This window comes from Myotis brandtii, unplaced genomic scaffold (genome assembly GCF_000412655.1).
Source record: "Myotis brandtii unplaced genomic scaffold, ASM41265v1 scaffold847, whole genome shotgun sequence".
Classification (NCBI taxonomy): domain Eukaryota; kingdom Metazoa; phylum Chordata; class Mammalia; order Chiroptera; family Vespertilionidae; genus Myotis; species Myotis brandtii.
The window spans coordinates 2,550,580-2,571,090 of NW_005371441.1; the positions used below are offsets into that span (position 1 = coordinate 2,550,580).

Below are 20,511 nucleotides of genomic sequence, written 5' to 3' on the forward strand. Positions count from 1 at the left end.
CTGTCCAGCCCTGTATGCTACTTGGGCCGTGCCACGGGCCATGACTGAAGCTTACTTTGCCTTTGATATCTCAGCTGTATTTTCTTCTATTCAAGTTCCCACCTCAGTCATTGTTGCTAGAGCTCAGGGGACGAAGGAAATGCCGAGCATGCAGAAGTGCTGTCCCTCTTTTCTTTGTCTCTCCATTTCCTGCCTCCCTTCCTTCTAGTTTTCTTTTTCTTCAGGTTTTCTTGTGCCTCAGATCAGAGGAGTGGTACTTTGCTGGGAAGTCACGTCATGCTCTTCATGATGACAGACTTAAATGCTCTGGAGTAAATACCACCTCTTCCCCACTCATCCTTTATGCATTTTACTAGGAATACTCTTGGGAAAGAGTTTTAAAAAAATTGGCTGTGCTCTCGCGAGACCCAGCTGGCTACAGATGTTATTGTTGGTTGGAGGCATGGGACAGCATCGCGGCCACACATCCACAGAGCTGGTAAGGAACTTAGAAAACATAGTCGAGACCTGTCATTTTGCAGAGAAGAAACTGAGACCCAGAGTTTGGGTGACTTACGTAAGCCATGCAGCTGTTATTGGCAGCTTTTTGCCTGGAACCCGGGAGTTCTGACTCACTCTAGAACTTTCCCACCGCGGTGCCCTGCCTCCCTTGTTTGATCCCGAAGCTTTTTACATCTGCAGCAGTGTGATCCCTAATGGCATACAGGTTCCCAAATGCTTTTTGTAAGTAAAAAATTCCATTTGCAAATCTGGATGTGTTTGTGTGGAGCTTTTATGTGATGACATGTTGTCTTTATCTCTCGAGTAGGATCATAAACTGGATGATGGATGAATCGCACTTAAAAGCAGACCAGAGGCCAGTGTTGGAGCAGGAGTGGTTTTGGTATTTGGAGCTCAGCCTGCAGTGCTTTTTCCAAAACGCTCAAGTCTTGCTCCTTGAGTTCTGTTTGCTTGGGGCAGAGGCTACCCTTCTCCTTGTTCTGTCTGCCCCCCCCCTTTTTTTCTCCTTCCCCATCTGTCCTTTGTTCTAGGATGCTAGTAAGTAGGTGCTTATGCAATGCTTATGCAATGCGGTTGAACGAATGAATGCATTTCTTAACATTTCTGCATAGGAGTCAATTATTATTCTCCTACTATCGTGTCATATTTTCTGTGGAAATCAGACTAGAAATGATACTTGTTTCACAAAGGTGTGGTGTCAAACCACAACTCCCTCTTGACTTACCTCTTGTGTAACCCATGTGCCTTGTGGTTTCTGCATACCATTCTGGGCTTCTTGTCCTCACCGCCCATTAGCACTTGTAAGAGATTGGTTTGTAGAGAAAGGAAAGGTGATGAAACTCTAATCAGGTCATTTGGTTACACATTAGTAACTGATAAAAGGTAAAAAGATGTTGACTAAATGGCATTCTTTAGGGAACTTCATGCCAGGCTCTTCTTGTTTCCCATTAGTGTAGAGATTCAATACTTGCTTGTATTTTGGGGTGAAGATAGTTTTGTTAAGTGGGTGGGAAAACCTCTTGACATTTAAGGGGAGCCTTGAGTTTTCAATGAGGAACGCTGATGTTCTTTGTGCATAAGGAATTACAGAACTCTCGAAGAGGAACATTAATGACACATCATTTTCTATTGTTTTGTGAAGTTACAAAGATATGTCTGTAATCATATTTTTAGGAAATATTCAAACTTTCATCAAGCCATTTTCCAGTATGACTATCAGCTTCATTAAGTCCATTTCCTGGAACTAAACAGCATTCTCATCCTTTGCACTAGAAATTGAATTACCATTTTCCCTCTCCAAAAAGTATTATTGGCCTTGTGATAAATCATTGCAGGCAGTTTCTGATGGGATTACTATTGATGAGGGATAAAGTCTCAAGTAATGACTCTGTTCCCAGATGTGACATACTCTGCCCTTGACCTGGGATGCCTTTTGGGTGGAGTTTCTGAGGATTTCATTTTGTGATGAGAGCCTGGGCTTTGGGGCTAGACGGTCTGAGTCCTTAAGTTCACAGTTTTTTGATTGTGTGACTTTGTTGAGTTATCTAATCTTTCTGTACCTTGGTTACCTCATTTCTCAAATAATTGAAGTAATCATAGTACTGCTTAGAGTCATTTTGAGGGTTAAATGAGTTAATTACATATAAAGCACTTAAAATAGTGCTGCCGCAACCATCAATTTAGTGTGAAAGTTTGCTTGCCTACTCCCCCAGCTCCTTTTATCTCGTTAGACCAAAGGTCACGCTGGGTTTTCCAGAAGTCCAGGGTTGTGGTCTGAACTTTGGCAGAAGCTGAAATAGCAGCTATAACTCTCTCCCTGGACAATTTTGTGACACTGTGTTGAGCTGCATCTATCACCATTTTTTTGGAAGAAGTTTTCTTTTGCACCTTGTAGGAAAGAACATTGCCTACCTCTGGGTATTAGGTAGAAGAAAATAAATACAAATAAAAATTAGACCCACTGAACAGATAACATGAAGCAAGACATAAATAAAGTTTTCAGATAGGCAGCATAAAGGAGGTAGAGTCTTTAATTTCCAAAAGAGCTGAAAGGACTATTTTTGTCATTCAGAAATAATTTTTAACTTGCCAAGCAGAATCTAACTATAACATGCTTTACAGGGTTGCCTCAAACTGGCCCAGGAGTCATTTAACTTGAGCTATTCTAGGAATGAGATTCAGGGTTTTTCCTTTCTAGACTCTACCATTTTAGGTCAACTTGTCTACTCTTTTTATGAACATCTATTTACTGCCTGGAAAATAAATGGAGATTATATTAAAATCCAAATACAAAATTACATAGAGAGTAGAAATACCCACAGATAAATACTGGCATAGGCATGAACCACTTATAGCTTTATGCCCACTTAAACATTGATATTTAGCCCTGGCCAATTTGCTCAATGGTTATACCATTGGCCCATAGACCATGAGTTCAATTCCCAGTCAAGGACATGTACCTCAGTTGCAGGTTTAATCACCAGCCCTGGTTGAGGCTCATGTGGGAAGCAACCAGTCAATGTGTCTCTCTCACATTGATGTTTCTCTCTCTCTCTCTCTCTCTCTCTCTCTCTCTCTCTTTCTCTCTCTCTCTTTTCCCCCCCTTCTCCCTCCCTTCCACACTTTCTAAAGTTAAATGGAAAAAACCTTCTCCCTCCCTTCCACACTTTCTAAAGTTAAATGGAAAAAATATCCTCCAGTAAGGATTAAGAAAAATAATCAAAAAATACACCCCCCTACATTGATATTTAAAGCAGAGAGAGGTACACAAGAAAATACACTCAGACTGGCTTGGACATCGGTACATACTGGTACAAAGCCATCATCGGTTGACTTCGCAGCTTGATACAGTATTCTTTTATTGCAATACATTCAGCTATGCCTCTTGCAAAGTTATTATTAATTCTTTATTGGTTAATTTATCCAGTAAGTATTTATTGGCCACCAGGTGCCTTGGAGGTGATAAAAAATGCTCAAAATATAGTTTCCATACTCTTGAAAAGTTTACATCCTAGTTGGGAGAACAAGACATACAATATGGAACATATAATTTTACTCACTTAACAATCGGCTATGGAATACTTACCATTTGTCAGTACTGTGCTGGAAACTGGGAAGCAGAGGTGACTATAACAGGATCTCTTTCTGGGGACTCACTGTGAACACACATGATGAGGAGGACTCAGGATAGTTACATATTTGATGTCCTAGGAACATTTGTGGATTCTATTGAGAAAGTCAGTGGTTGCTACCTGGGAAGGGGGCATTTTCATGGTAGGAGAATTTTGCTTTTAGGCCATGATAGGAAACAAGGTACTAGCTAGGCTAGGGAAGGGTGACACATAAAAATTACCCATCAGAGAGAGGGTTAGGGCTGGAGATGGGACAGAAGCCGGGTCACAGTGGCTTAGGGGCATCTGTTTTTCTCCCATAAGCTGGGGGGTCTTAGTCTGAAAGTCATTTGGGGAGACCATTCATGGACTTCAGGAAGCACAAGAATACCTGAAAGATTTAAAGCAAAGTCTGCACATCTTTAATAAGGTATTTTCTTGAGGTCAAAGATGATCAAGAAGCTTTATCATAGATGTTGAGGAGACATGAAGGATTGCACACAGGAGTCCGTTCTGCTCTTGCTGTAGGGTGGAGGGTGGGTTTGTGATGTGGGAAGGCATGGAGTTGGGAAGACTTTTGAGAAGACTCACCATGTCTGTGTCGTTATTCAGATGGCAAATATTTATTCATCACTTAACTATGCATCCAACTATGCTTTGTAGGGAGCTGAGAGACCACAGTCCTAGCCATGGTGGAGGTTGTGGTGTATGGGGTCAGATAGATACTTAAACAGAGCACAGCAAAATGTTAGTGCATTGCATCAATCACTTATTTATGCACTTGTTTATTTAACCATTATTTTTATGCCAGGCTTTCTTCAGGGTGCTGGGGGCATGAAGCTTACATTCTAGTGGGGAAGACACACAATAAAACAAACAATTAAAATGTGGTTCAATGTCAGGGAGCAGTAAGTGCTATAAAGAAAAAACACTAAGCAGTATAAGAGGGTGAAGATTTAAAAAAAAGAGAGAGAGAAACACTTTTCTCTCTCTCATAACTTAGGAAATTCCAAGGGTCCGAGGAGCTCTGTGTAAGAAACAGGGATAAAGACCAAATATACACTGAGTGGCCAGATTATTATGACCAACTGACGTTTGTAGCCAAATTAGCTGTACACTGCATCGTATGGGATATGGAAGCTGAAGGCCTGTTCAAACACCTTTGCTCTCTGCAGTTACCAAGATAAAACATCTCCAATTCGCATGGAACACAAGGATTGGACAGTTGAGCATTGGAAAAAAGTCATGTGGTCCGATGAATCACGTTTCCAGTTGCATCATGCAGATGGCAGAGTGAGAATTTGGTGGAAACAGCATGAAAGCATGCACCCCACATGCATGAGTACAACCCTTCAAGCTGGTGGGGGCAGTGTTATGGTTTGGGGCATGTTTTCCTGGCATGATTTGGGCCCTTTAATTCGTGTGGAACAACGTCTGAATAGCACAACATACCTAAGTATCGTTGCTGATCAAGTTCATCCTATCATGTTGATGGCGTATCCCAATGGAGATGGCTTCTTCCAACAAGACAATGCGCCATGCCACGGTGCTCGTATTGTGCAGGAGTGGTTTCAAGAACATGAGGGAGACTTTACCTTGCTTAGGTGGCCCCCACAATCACCAGATCTCAATCCAATTGAGCATTTGTGGGACGAAGTTAAAAGAGCCATCAGGCAGCTGGTTCCACAACCATCAAATCTCACAGAACTGGACAGTGCTATTCATCCGGCGTGGTGTCAGATTCCTCGCATCACCTCTCAACATCTCGTGGAGTCAATGCCAAGAAGAATCCCCTCAGTATCGAAGGCAAAAGGTGGCCCAACGAAGTACTGATGGGGTGGTCATAATAATCTGGCCACTCAGTGTATATGTCTAATCACAGTACCGCAGGGAGTGAAAGACCTCTGCTTCAATAGAGGCAGTTCAGGGTGTATCTAGCCTAGCTCAGGGAGGTCAGCAAGGTTCCCTGGAGGAAATTAAGTTTAAGTTTCAAACTGGAAGATTAATAGGAGTTATTCAGACATGAGAAAGGGTGTTCCAGGCAGAGGGAAGAGTATGCTTGAATGCCTCAGTGAACCATAGGGCCACAGGACCAAAATGGGCGTGCAGGGGTCGAAGCAGGCTTTTGGGGAAAGATACTGAGTTTGGTTTGGCACACATTGAGTTTGAGGTTTCTCTGGGTTATTCTAGAGGCACTCCAGAGTGGGTAATTACGTCTAGGTCTGAGGTCCAGGAGAGGGGAGTGGGATGGCAGTCGGGTGTGGCTACACACAGGGCTGGGCTTCCTGCAAAGAGAAAATGTCAGCTGAGGTTGGCAGAGGGCCGAGGGAAGAACCCTGGGGAACAGTGTCATTTGGGAACCTGGTGGAGGAAAAAAACATTGCAAAGGAAATCGGGGTGAGTAGTTGCCAGATAAATATAAGCCAGGGTGTAACTAAGTGTCAGGAGGAGTGGTGAAGACTTTAAGTGTTGTAAGAATTTGAAGTTGAGCCAGTACGAGTTGGTGTACTTAAGCCTGTGGGTGACGGGGAGCTGAAGCTTGGTTATATATGATAGATGAGATGTGTACGGGTGATGGGAGACAGTGACCATCTTGGGAGCGTAGTGCAAGCAATTCTCAGGGTGGATTTGTTAAAATTTTGCTTAGGGAGCTACAAAGAGACCAATACTGATCAGAGCAGGGAATTCAAGAATTTGGGCTTAATTCTTCCTATGTTCATGGTTTTTTAAAAAGCTTGAATTCTTCTGGTTTAGAACTCCCCTAAAATTGTAGGCAGAAGTTTGAGAGTGTGTTTTATGTATGTTTTCTAGGAAAGATAGTTTCAGGGTTTTCACAGCATTTTCAAACTGGTCCATAATTCTCCCCCTCCCCCCAAAAAGAAAGATAATGATCCACAGATAAAGACAATAAGAAGTTATTGAATGACCAATGTTGTATTTTATGATGACTCTCTTGGCAGTGGCTGGCAAGATGGGTTTGAGGAATGATGGGGGACAGGAGACTAATTCTAGTAATTCAGATGTGGAGTATTGATCTCTCAGGCAAAAATGATGAAAATAAGGGATGCAAAGAAGAATAGGCATAGTGTTTTGAAGAAATAATGGACTAAATTTGATGATGGGTTAGATGTAGGAGGTACATTTAACAAATATTTATCAAGAGTCTACTAGACATGGTCCCTGCCTTTGTGGAATTTACTGTTTATTAGAGGGAATATATTTGTCAACAATCACTCAAACAGAGGACTGGAAAATGTGGAAAGTGCCATGAAGAGAAGGTGTAGGAAACTTTGCTTGCACATAACTTTGAGGACTGCCTTTGGTGAGGGAGCCTCTTGAAGTTATCCACCAGCTAGTAATTATGCTGCCTTTCTAGGGGCTAGACATCTGTTAGTTCTTTAATTTGATTTTATAAAAAATATTTCCTCTACAAATCAAGGCTCTTAAAATTTTTTTTAAATGCTTGGCCAATCAGAAGAATATGCTTTTGGATGGCTGGTACTATGATTTATGTTTGGAAAAACAACAGTATTTGATTATGTTGAGCTTCAAACTTACCCTTTGATGAATGGAAATCTTTCTGGCAAATACTTTTTATTATGGTCTGCTTTTACTTGGTCCAAGAGTGTTCACTCTCGGGATTCAATTTGAATGCCTTCAGACACCTCTTAATCATATTAAATCTGTGATATCAGTGGGGCATCCATTTGGAAATGTTTAGTAGTCAATTGATATAATGAAAATGGAACGAAATTGAGCCAGTTGGGTGTCTAGTTCCCATAGAGGCAGTGATGTTGTGTTTTGCTGTCTGATCTTTCACGCTCTGTCATCTTTTTCTCTACCATTGCTCTGTTCCTTTGCCACTGTGTGCCTCAGAGTAATGATGTGTTAATTCACGGATGCAAAACATCTCTCCATTTCTTGCTTAAGTTCCTGCTCTAGTTCTTTTTAGAGAATCTTTAAAGGTATCTGTAAGGCTGAAGAACATCTAATCTCTTAATATATAGCTTCGTAAACTAGTCGACTTCTTGTCTGAGTCTTCTGAGAAACTACCCAGGATGAACACCTATAAAGATTCAGTGAGAAAGTGATGAGAGTTTTGTAAAGAGGAAGATGTTATAGCAATATGGCTAAAGAATTAGTTAAATATGCACTTAGAATAAGAGGCTAGGGGTATGGTTAGGGTTTCTGAAGCCTCTTATTGGGAAAGCGGGTCCTGAAGACCTCAAGAACATGAAAATGAAAGTAGCTAATTGATCCTATAAAAATTGGGAGAAAGCAAAGGGCCTCTGAGGCTGGGTGGGAGAAAGAAAGATTGCCCTAATATGATATAAGCACTTTCTACCAAAGAGATCTGAAGCCCTAAATGGCAGGTCTAGGACAGGTGCACTCAGGCCAGGCTAGGTAGAGGGCAGCAGGAAGAGATGAGTCCAGGACCCCTAAAGGCTTATCGCTGGGGACTGATCTGACCACAGGTGGCTTGCTCTGAGTCCAGATATGGACCCCTCACACTCTGTTCCTTTCCAGGGCAGATATTAGGCCAAGTTAGTCTGCATTGTGAGGACACAGTTCTCTATCTGGAGGCAGTTGGGCCGAATTAGCTTGGCCTAATGATTACTCAAGACAGCCTGAACATATTTCGAGGTCCACAGGGCTCTGCAACCAATGAGAGTATCTCACTGCCTTTTAGCTTGATCTGGATGATAGTCATCTTCATGACATTGCATTTTGGGAGTCTTCATAGAGAAGGGCTTGGCTAACATGATAACTGGCAATGTTAGATACATGAATTTCCAAGTGGGATAAAAAAGTTCCTTTATGGAGAGGAAATATGACCTGTGTAATTACTCTTTTCTTTTTGGATACCTTCTGGTTTTAGGCCCTAAGTCTGCAGTGGAGTTTTAGTATTCCAGGGCCATCTCAAAGATACAGTGTAGACAAAAAGCATTGCAAACATCTCCACTAGATCTGGGGAACATGGTCATTTCTATTATATCTCTCACCAATACTTTAAAGAACAACATTTCCTTATTCCATTTATATTGTGACATTATCATTTTATTGGTTCAGTCGTTGATTAATTCATTTGATATCAATATCTATTAGGACCCTATTGTGGATGAGGCACTATGCTGTGAACGAACACTGGGGGTTCTAAAGATGAATAAGGCACAAGGAACTTAGCAGATAGTAACCAAGAGAATGTACAATTGAAGGAGTAGGGTAGCAAGTTGCAGAAAGTGAACAAAAACCTGCTATTGGGTTCAGAATAGGGATAAATTATTTCGAGTGTGTGGGGTTTGGGACTGGCTGGAAGAGAGGAATTTATGCGAAAGGTGACCTTAAATTGCAGTAGTCACCTCACACCCATTAGGATGGCTACTATTAAAAAAACAGAATAAAACAAAAAATAATGGATGCAGAGAAATTGGAGCCCTTGGAAATGGGGGAGTAAAATAGTGCAGCCATTATGGAAAACAATATGGCAGTTCTCAAAAAATTAAAAATATAATTTACCTTATAATCTAGCCATTCCACTTTTGGGCCTCTATATCCACAAGAATTGAAAGCTGGGTCTCATTGAGATATTTGAATATCCATGTTCATAGCAACATTAATCACAAAAGCCAAAGATAGAAGCAACCCAAGCCCATAGCTAGATGAGTGGACAGACAAAATGTGGTATGTGCATACATTGGAATATTATTCAGCCTTAAAATGAAAGGAAATTCTGAAATGTATTGCAACATGGAATGACCTTGAGGACATTATGCTAAGTGAAATAAGTCAAATACTATGTGATTCCACTTACATGAGCACTTATCTAGAGTAGACAACTGCATAGAGACAGAAAGTACAATGGTGGTTGCCAGGGCCTTGTGGGTGGAGCAAATGAAGAAAAAGAGTTTTTAATGGGTATAGAATTTCAGTTTTGTTAGGTGGAAAAGTTCTAAAGATTGGTTGTGCTCTGATGTGAATATACTTAATGTTACTGAACTATACACTTAAAAATGGTAAAGATGATAAATTTTATGTTATGTTGTCTTAACCACAATTTTAGAAAATGCAGTATTTTATCATGTGGGAGTGGGTGAAAGATACCCGACATCTTGGAAATTTTGCCAATGTGTATATTATTCATTCATTCATTCATTCATTCATTCAACCATCATGTATTAAATACCTGTTATGTGCTGGGCTCTGAGCTGGATACTGGGGCTACAATACTTACTAAGATTTATAAAACACTGAACCTGTCAATGTCATGCTTGCCAACCACCCTCTCCACTCCCCAAAGCACTAAGCTTGTATAGTTAAATATTCACAGCTGCTTTCTACTGACTTGAATCATGCATAAGAAATTAGTAAACAAACAGTAAAAAGATTTGAAGTTCTTGGGAATAGGGAGGAGTTGGACAGCATGGTGATGAAATGGAGAGACATGGGCCATGGAATATGAACTAGGCTTGAAAACGGCAAGTCAGTGCTCTCTAAGGATATTAAAAAATAAAGGACTCCTATTTGAGGCTGCCAGCCTAAGAGCTAAGTAATTTAGAATGGGGGAAAAATGGCAAAGTCAGACACACTCAACCCAAGAAGCCGGTATTTTGTGAATTTTATGGCAAGGGTAGTTTGAGAACCACTGGCACAAAATTGTGGGCAATATTAACAAGTGAGAAGGGCAGGGAAGGGTTATACAATTCGAGCTGAAAGGGAAGGCAGGACTTCCAAGGGGAGGGCCAGTGAAAGTCAGTGTGGTCTGTTTATTTGGGTGGGAACTGGAAGTAGGGAGCATGAGCTTCCTTAACCGAAAGACCTGGAAGCTCTGCCTTTAATTCACTTTGTCTCATCCTAGGTTTCTTTTTTTCTTTAAATTTTATAGGAACCTTTACTCCACCTATTCTTCCAACATCTTTCTATTTCTCTCACTCTCTTCCCCCCGCATTTACACCCTGGAACATTCTATTTATTCATTTAAATATCTATTGAGTAACAACTATATAACAGGCACTGTGCTGGGCTCTGGACATTATGCCCTCAGTTTCCTTAGGCCACATTTGGTTGCACATAACAAACCCTGGATTGCTATAATTTCCGCTCCTATACCGGTTAATGCAAAGTTAGTTGCACCTACTACTCTTCTTACCTTTTCCTCTCAGCCTTCAAGGTATCTTCATTGGGGCTGTTCCTTCTACCTGTGCTTTTAATCCCATCTGCTCTACTTTTCCCCTCTGTGTACCCTCAACCATTTCCTCTCTGCTGACCAGTTCCTTCACTCTACATGAGACCTTCTCAGGTCTCTTCCATCCTAAAATTCCTTGCTTGTTTTTATATTCTTTAGCGACCACCCTGTCTTTCCCTTCCCACTCTCATTCGAGTTCTCAAAGGAATGGCCTTCACTCCTTTTCATTTTCTTATATTCCATCCACTTTTCCACCCACTGGATTTTCGCTTGTGCCCACACTGTCTACCAAAACTCCTTGCTAAGTGTCCTCTTTGTCAAATCCAACTTCCCTCTATCAATCCTCGTTTTATTGGATTTTCTGCCCCATTTGGCACTATTGATCACTCTCTCCTTAAGTTTTCTACTTTCTTAAAACTTTTTACTCCTCAATTTCCTTGGTTCTCACTTTTCTTTCTGGGATATGCTTTCTTCACAAAACCTCTGAAGGTTGATGCAACCATCCACGTTCTGCTTTCTTCATTCTGCATGTTCTTACAGAGGAGTATTGAATAGTCGCGAGTATCCTCAATAATAGTCAAGTTATACAAACCGATATCTAGGGTTACGTGGTAACAATGGCATAAAATCTGGTTTGTTTTTCTACACATGTGCTATGTCTGCATCAGTTCATTGGAGTTGCAGATGTCCCAGTTGTTTGACGCTTTGTCTCTATTTCCTAAAGACCCTTCGTGTGATCTGGAATTGGAATAAGCTCTGGTCTCTAATGGTGCTGAGTTAATTGCGAATCCCTGGGGAAAAAAACACCCAAATGAATAAGTCTATTAGAAACCAGCTAATTTCATTTTGTCATTTTCTGGATAATATATTCCGGTGTAGGCAGCTCATTTTTTTAAACAAGTTTGCAATAGACAATTTCCCCTCAAGGTTAATATAATAGGCAAACACCTTTTGCTGCGGCAGATGGCAAGAGATAAGAAAGATTAGCTTACATTATGATTCATTATTTCAAAATGTCAGAATAAAGTGGATCCACTGTGTCGCCCCAGCCTCTCATACTTTAGAGGAGAGAGTACATGTTTTGCTTTTCTAATGTTAATGGATTCACTGGTTTTTGTTTCTCTCTCTCTCTCTCTCTCTCACAGGCCAAATTCAGATAATCGGCGCCAGGGTGGCAGAGAGAGATTGGCCAGCAGCGGTGACAAGGGCAGCATGGCCGTGGAGTCTGCCAAGGAGACCCGCTACTGTGCAGTGTGCAATGACTACGCCTCAGGCTACCATTATGGAGTCTGGTCCTGCGAGGGCTGCAAGGCCTTCTTCAAGAGAAGTATTCAAGGTAATAGTGTGTTGAAAACAGCAAATTCCATTTTGAATCCCAAATGGGAAGCAACAGAGGAAGGAAGGCATATGACCAGCCACTTGCACAAAACCCTAAAACCCAGTAGGTCCACTTAAATCTTTGTTAGAAACATGGAGAAGAGACAAGAGCTCAGGGCAGCTGCGATCGCGTTCTTATGCTTCTTCCATTTGGCAAGATCCAGACAGTCTTGACCAACTACAGGCAGAGGGTTTCAGTAACGGGCTCAGAGTGTCTGTGCTCTGCTCGGGGGATGGCTGGTGGAGGTCTATGTGTTGCTGGCAACTAGGCTTATAGGATACAGTGTGATATTAATCGGCTACCCATAGATACCTCTCCACTTGGGCTTGGTCCAGATGAGTAGTCTGTTCTGATCTTTGCTCCAGACCAATGCTAACATAACAACATATTATTTAGCTGATACTAACTTAACTTAGAAAAATTATATTTATATTTTGGTTTAGGTTAGTATAAGCCTTTTAAGGCTCTTCTTCTATCTTTGTTATCTCAATAGATGACATGACCTTTTGCTAAAACGAGAAGACCCGATAACTGGTGACTTGCCATAGGGCCAAGTACCTATCTGTGCTGTACCCAACAGTTATTAAGTATCCACCTGTAACACTCCCTTTGCCTGTGTGCCTTGGTCCTTTTCTTGTGTATAGTTTACCAAATACAGCTTCTCTGATGTGCTGCCCGCTGCATTTTATCTCTACTCCAGGAGTGTTTCTATTGCATTTAGAGGATACCCTGGGGGAAGCCACAATCACTTTAACTACATAAAATATCCACGCTAAAGACCCTTTGTTCACCAGGAACAGAGCTCTGATAGTGTAGGCTAACTGCATCGCTTTTTGTCTAAACAGTGGAAAATTTTTCTCTGTTCTGCCTCCTTTACCTTTCCAGCTTAAGCAAGTTTAGTATATAAATACTAGGGGTATTTCCGATGGTTTCTCATCTGCTGTAGTTTCTCCGCTGCCTGATATGGATGAAAGCTGGGGGATGAGAGACACTATTTATCCTTCCATTGCTGTAGGATGGACTTTTTTTTTTTTTAAAGCTGTTAATATCTAATAGAGTAGCATGTGAGGTCAGCTTGGTCCTTTTTAAAAGCATTTTTTTTTACAATTATTACTTTCAATATCTTAGAAAACACTGTAAGATGGGCTTTTTTGTTGGATTTTAATAAAATTACTGATATTTTCTGATAGTAATTTTTGTTTTACATATATAAACAAGTGTATATACACACATAAATATCTATACATATATTTAGAAATACATATGTATGCATGTATTTTTATATATACAAAAACATGTATATAAAGTATACATATGTGTAAATAACAACGTATTATTTAGCTGATACTATCTTGATTTAGAAAAAATACATTTATATTTTGGTTTAGGTTAGCATAAGCCCTTTAAAGTCTTTTGCCAGTGATGTTTTACTGTTCATTTGATTTAATATAATCTAATATAATCTTAAATACTTTCTTCAAGTATTTAATCTGGTAGTGAAAAATCATTTGACAGAAGTAGGGTTGGTGGGTAGGTTCAACTATAACATTGGACAAATCATTTATCTGGGGCTGAGTTCCCTCAGCAGGAAAAATGGTTTAGCACATCAGTCAGCAAAGTTTTTCTGTTAAAGGACTGGATGTAAGTGTTTTAGGCTTTGCAAGCCGTACAGTCTCTGTTGCAGCTACTCAACTCTGGCACTGTGGCCTGCAAGAAGCCATAGACAATATGTAAACAAATGGTGTGTGGCAATAAAACTTTATATACAAAGTCAGTAACTGATCAGACCTCGCCTGTGGGCCACAAAGTACTGACTTGATTTAATGAATGGAAAGGGAATCGATGGTTTCTAAGTCTAATGTTGATTATTCATGTTTACTGAAAACTTACTCTGCATTTGTGCTAGATGTTCTGAGTGAAATAAAAATGTGTAACACACAATCTACAATCCCACAACATTTAGAATTTATTTGGGAAATTTACTAGGAAGGCAAAGGTACTTGTCCTCATGAGGTAACTAGAGAATATTTCAGTATAGATAAAGTGCTACTGTATTATATAGATAAGGAAAACAATAGGTGAATATAAGAAAAGAAAATATTGTCAGGTATATATATGTAACATTACCGAAATTGAAAGTAGAAATGACCCTCCTCCAAGTAACAATACCAATATTCTTACAGATTATTTTTGTCATAATTATTCATCATTTAGGAATGAACTGTGTAACGTCACATCAAAATTAATATTGTCTCCAAGAATTAAGACATGAGAACAGAAAACACAGGAAAAATAATTTTAAAAAAATCAATGAAGGAAGTAATAGCTTATGAAAATAGCTATTTTATTGGTATGGCATTAACTCAAATTTAAACGAGTTTTAAGTTGTTTTAAATGAGATGAATATTGAGTCCAAAGTTCTGGAAGAAGCCTAGAAACAAGGCAGAGATTTTAGCTTTTAGAGATAGGGAGGGACCTTAAAGATGACGTTCACTCCCTCATTCAATTGTTCATCAGTTGCCGCTATTAGGCAAAGCACTGTGCAAGGCGTTGTAGAGACAACTATAGGGCAGACATGGTCCTTACCCTCACAGAGCTTACAAATAAACCGGCAATTAGCTTGCAGTGTGACAAGTGCCAGGGTGAGGGTGAGTGCGGGGTCTTCCAGGAGTCCAAACTTCACTCGGGCCTCGTGGGGGTGGAGTCAGGCTCGGAGAAGGTTTCCTGATTTAAAATGAGGCCTGAAGGATGAGCCAAGTGAGGAAAGTGAAGGAGGGGATGAGTGTTCAGTCACAGGAATGAGCAGAGGAACAAAGTCCAGGAGGTAAGATAGAGTTTAGGGAGTTCTGTGAATAAAATTTAACAAAAAAATTTTTGCCATTAGATTAAACAAAGACATTTCTGGGCCATGTGTTTATTCTTACACTGTGTGAAAACAAAGTAATTTATTTCCTTTTTACTTAAATGATTTTCCGTGTATTTTATTTCCTTGTGCATATAAGAGGGACATACCAGAGCGAGTTTGATGGGTTTTAGTCCCATTTTCTCATCATAGCCTTGAAAACTTGCAACTAAAAAGTTTTTCTGAACTTCCCTGGCTCTTTATAAATTACATTGCCCCTCAAGCCTAGTCGAGGACAGTGAAGGGCCTGGCATGCAGGTAGGAAGTTCTGAAGATGCCGTAGCTCTCCCTGTTTCTCTCGTTACTTAAGAAAAGAGCTTAGAAGTGAGTATTCATCAGATTACTCTAGTGCTCTAAGTGTTTCAGCTGAAGAGGTAAAGTGTTTGACTTGAAAGCATACAAATTTTCATCCACTACCTGGTGTAGAAACTTGATTACGCAAGAAATTAAGTAATGGCCTCCAGTGGAACATGCTTTTCCCCCCCTTTAAATGTCAAGGATACTGCTTAAGGGAGGGGGTGAAATTGGATAGTCTATGAACGTATTAATCATTGCAGGTGGAGAAGCTGTGTCTGTTAAGATGTGTTGTGGGCAGAGACTCTTGGAAGAGTTATATAAGCAGATTTGGTTCAGTGGCCAGGTACAACTTTGAGTATTATTCCAAGAAAAAGGACTCCACTGAGCACACTGCTTATTGTATATTATTTCAAATGTTCATGAGGCACAGTGCAGGCTCAAACCTATATATATATATATATATACCCCCCTCACTGTGCTGCCACTTCATATAATCTCTCTCTAAGATGTCTATAGAAGATGCTTAGATCAAACAGACATGATCAAGACAGGTGTTGGCTTAAAGGTTAGCTAAGTCCAGGAGGACATGGTTTCAGGGTTGGGTCTGGTTATGGTTCAATGTAGTAGGGGCCTTAAATCCAACAAAGATAAATGTCAGCCTGGTCCGCTGGGCCTTCCAAGGAGACAGTCCAGCACCCTGGATAGCTCCTTCAACAGCTGCCTAGGGTAAGCAGAGACTTATTTCTGAAGAAATGTAGGCCGGTCAGCTAGCTTCATTCACTTTGCAGAGCTTTATTAAAAAGAGAATTTAGCTCCTTTATGCTTAAGGACTCACCCTTGCTCAGCCATGATGGATTAGGTTTTACGTTTAGTTTCCCATTTCTAGTCACCTTCTGGATTGACATGCACGCCCATGAATGGAAGAGGCCAGAGGATGGGGAGAAGTGGAGGCTGCTCTGTCGTTACAGAACTATTTGATCTCAGAAGTCCTTTCAGAGCTATGGCTCAAAACTGAGAGCCTGGCAATATATGCACACACACAAAAAACGAAATCTTTGGTCTCTGCATTCTACACGTGCCCCTATAGTCAGGTCTCCATGCAATGGTGGGGGAGATCTTTGAGATATGTTATTCAAGTCATAAGGTCTTGCAGTTAAAACTGTCACTGCACTTAAAGTCCAGGTTGTTTTCTATGGTTTAAAATACTACACACGGTCTTACTCCTGCTTACTCCTCCTTCTCCCCCCCCCCCCCCGCCCCCCCCCTGTTCACTGCAATCCAGCCACGCTGGCCTTCCTCTTCCCTCAGTGCACCAACCTGTTCCTTCCTCGGGACCTTCATACATGTGCTTCTCCTTTTCCCTTTGCTTGCAACACGTGCATCGTGACTGACTTCTTGTCATTTAGATCTCTGCCCAAGATCACTTTCTCAGAGAAGTTTTCCCCAATTACTCTACCAAAAGTAACTGTACAAACCTTTTCCCTGAGGTTTTTTTATACTCTATCACCCTATCTTTTAATAAAGTTCTCTGATTTATCCATTTGGTTGATATTCCTGCCTGAACATATATATAAGCTGAGTGAGAGCTGATTTCTGGTCTGCTCTTTGTTTGTTGCTATAGTGCCAGTGCCTCTAGTGGTGTTGGGCACATCTCTGGTACATAGTAGAATATGGAGAAATTTCACTTGGTAACATTGGCAGGAAAAGCGTTAATGCCAAGTGGTATATTTGACATCAGCCTGAAAAGGAATGGAGGATTTTCATAGGCAATAAGAAGTTTGGAAAAGAATTCCAGAAATGTGAAGTAGCATAAACCAAGATACACTCAGTGGAAATTGAGTAAATTATCCATGAGAGAAGAGGGGACTCGCTGTCCTCTCTCTGCCTCTGTATGTTCCTTCTTCAGCTCTCTAACGTAGGCATTCTCCAGCATCTGCAATCGCTGCTCCTCTCACTTTCTCATTTTCTTCTCTGCCTAGTGTCCTAGGCAATCTCATACATATATGTTTATGGGTTGAATTGTCTCCCCTCCCCTACCCAAATATATTGAAGTCCTAACTCCCAGGACCTCAGAATGTGGAAATAGAGTTATTGCAGATGTAATTAGTTCATATGAAGTCATAATTAAATATGACTAATAATATTCTTATATGAATAGGGAAATTTGGGCACAGAGATTGGGAGAAGGATGCCATAAGATGATGGAGAGGGAGACTGGAATGCTGTAGCAGGAGGCCAAGGAAACCCAAGGATTGCTGGTCAACCAACCAGAAGCCAGAAAGAGGCAAGGAAGGGTTATTCCCTACAGGTTTTAGAGGGAGTGGGCCCTGCTGACACCTTGATTTCAGACTTTCAGCCTCCAGAACTCTGAGTCAGTACTTGATGCTGCTCAAGTTACTCATTTGTGGTACTTTGTAATGACAGCTCTAGGGAGCAATATTTAAGACATAGAGTGTTACAGCTATGCAAACATCTCTCAGATCTAGCTCCTGCTCCAACCTTGCTTTGTAGTGAGTCCTATGTGTCTTCAGCGGACACTAGCTACTTCTCCTGGCTACGTCTTATATCAGTTCCCACACCATTCCCTCGGGCATCCACACTTAACACTTGGAGTTAGTCATCTTTATCTTTGCACTTTGGCAGCCTGTTGTTTCCCATAGGAACCACTGTGTAGTTCTGTTGAGTCTATCTCTTAAATGCCTATCTATCAAATTCCCATTCCTCAGGGTTAACCCCATTAACATTCACCAGAATCATCCAATAATTTAATTTCCCCCTTTGTCTTCTTTTTTTTAAGCCGGAGTGGTGAGCTAATCAAATGTTTGACCAAATATAGCAGGCTAATTTTTAAGTTGATAATTTTGTATGGTGCATGAATGATATTATAAATATCCAAATGGCCCTTGGCAGAAAAAAAGTTCCCCACCCCTGATTTAAGCCATTTGCTTCATTCTTTTTCCTTCTTCAACGCCACTCTGCTCACTGTCAATCTATTAACTTTCCTAAAGCAAATCTCTAATCATGTCAATACTTTGTACAGAGCCCTTTCATGGCTTCCATGACCCATGGAATGATCCTTAGACCGCCGTTCAAGGCGTTCCTCAATCTCGCTTTAGACGGCCTTTCCAGTGGTTTTAAAGTAACTGTTTCTACTTCTGAAGTAGACTCTTTCTTTAGACTGGACTACTTGCTGTTACCCAAATATGACCAATCCACTTCTTTGCTGGGAATTTCTTTCCAGATTTACCTATGCAATTGCTTCTTTCCCAGTCAAAAGCGACTCTGATGTCAATGCCGGAGTCTTTGTCTCCCATGGTGCATATTACTTTGCTCCCGTTGCCTAGCATAGCAGGTACGTAGTGTATAGTCTTTACTGACTGGGAGCGCCTCAAAGGTAAGGCCCAAATCAAAGCCTTATAGGCATCACTCAATGAATAAATACCAGGATGAAAGGAGTGTGAGGATCCATTTGCTTTAGTCAACACAAAACCATTATGTTTATTCAGTCATAAAGATAGACAACAAGACAGACTTTAATTAACATTATCTTGCCAGGGGCATATAGGAAAGACCAGAGAAGGGAGAGATTAGAAGCATGAAGATTAATGCTAATGTTCTATTATCTTGGAGATACTAAAAATCTGGACTTTTTGGTATTTGTGAATTGGGTGAAAAGGGAGTAAGATGAAGGGCATTGTAAAGAAAGAATCTACAGTACTTTAAGATGACTCAGTATGGGATATCTGGAAAACAAAGGAGTTAAAGAAGTTCAAAAACAGAGGGAGAATGATGATATCATCCCCTGAACCGGGAAGATCAAGAGGAAGGTCAGTTAGAGGGGGGAGAGAATGAGTTCAATTCTAGATATACTGAGTTTGACATGGTAGTTGGATATGGAGATCGAATTATCCAGCAGGAACAGAGACAGAATCAGTACTCTGCAAACAGTTGGGGGGTGGGGGGAGTTGAGTCAGTTTCCTCAATTAATTTTAAAGACACAGTGCAAAGAATGGCTTAAATACTTCCCAGAGGTTGTCCATTATTAATAATGGAGAAGTAACTCCCCAAACTTCCCCTTGCTTCTCATAATAATACAAGTTTCCTGGATCTTACCAAAACCTTATAAGAAACGCTGTTGTTATTAAAAGTGTACATTCAATTCCCTTCTAAACAGGAAAATCACAAATTAGCCCAGTAGGGCCAAACACTGGTCTCCAGGAACTTAATGATTTGAGAGAGAACATGCTGGTACCAACACATTAAGCTGCACAAATAGTAAACGGCAGGAGCAAATATAAGCATTTTCATGATTTTCAGAAAAAAAACCAAGATTTTTTTTCAAATTATTCATACTGTGGAAGTCCATAGACATCTTTTCTGACCCAGAGCTGGCCTAATCCTTCCATTATTTCTACTTCTATTTTTTACTCTCCCTTTACTCTCCCATCCTGTGAGAACACGCATGTTGTGCAACAGAGAAATAAGACTATTGAGGCTGAAGGACTGAAGAGTTTTCATGTGTATACACATGAGCTCTCATGTAATTTTCACAAGAAAGCATTTATAATAAAACTTTTTATTTTATTTTATTATTTCTTATTTTTTTATTAATCCTCACCTGAGGATTTTTTTCCATTGCTTTTCAGAGAGAGTGAAAGGGAGAGAGGGAGGAAGGGGAGAAGGGCGAGGGAGAGAAACATCGATGTGATTGCTTCTTGCACGCCCCGACCAGAGGAGTGCACCTGCAACCCAGGCACATGCTCTTGATGGGGAATTGAACCCGAGACCCTTTGGTGCACAGGGCCAATGCTCCAACCACTGAAACACACCAGCCAAGGCAAATTCTATCACTTCTGAGAGAGAGAGAGAGAGAGAGAGAGAGAGAGAGAGAGACATCCTGAGAGAGACACATTGATTGATTGCCTCCTGCATGTGCCTTGACTGGGATCGGGAGCAAACCTGCAACCCAGGTATGTTCCCTTGACCGGGAATCGAACCCCCGACTCTTTGGTGCGCAGTCTGATGCTCTAACCACCTAGCCACAGTGGCCAGGGCTTATAATGAAACTTTTAAAAAGGAAGGCCTTACTTCCAGGGATTGGCAAATTTGCTAGATGCTTGGCTCCTGGTTCTCATCAGAG

The 20,511-nt window shown here is 40.8% G+C and overlaps 1 protein-coding gene across 1 annotated transcript in view; it reads left to right on the plus strand.

Moving 5' to 3' along the window:
* ESR1 (estrogen receptor 1) overlaps positions 1 to 20,511 on the plus strand; it is a 211,389-nt gene that overhangs the window by 21,174 nt on the left and 169,704 nt on the right. Inside the window, exon 2 of the mRNA XM_005884736.2 lies at positions 11,940 to 12,130. Within this exon, the coding sequence (XP_005884798.1) occupies positions 11,940 to 12,130 (191 nt within the window). The remainder of the gene's footprint in view (positions 1 to 11,939; positions 12,131 to 20,511) is intronic.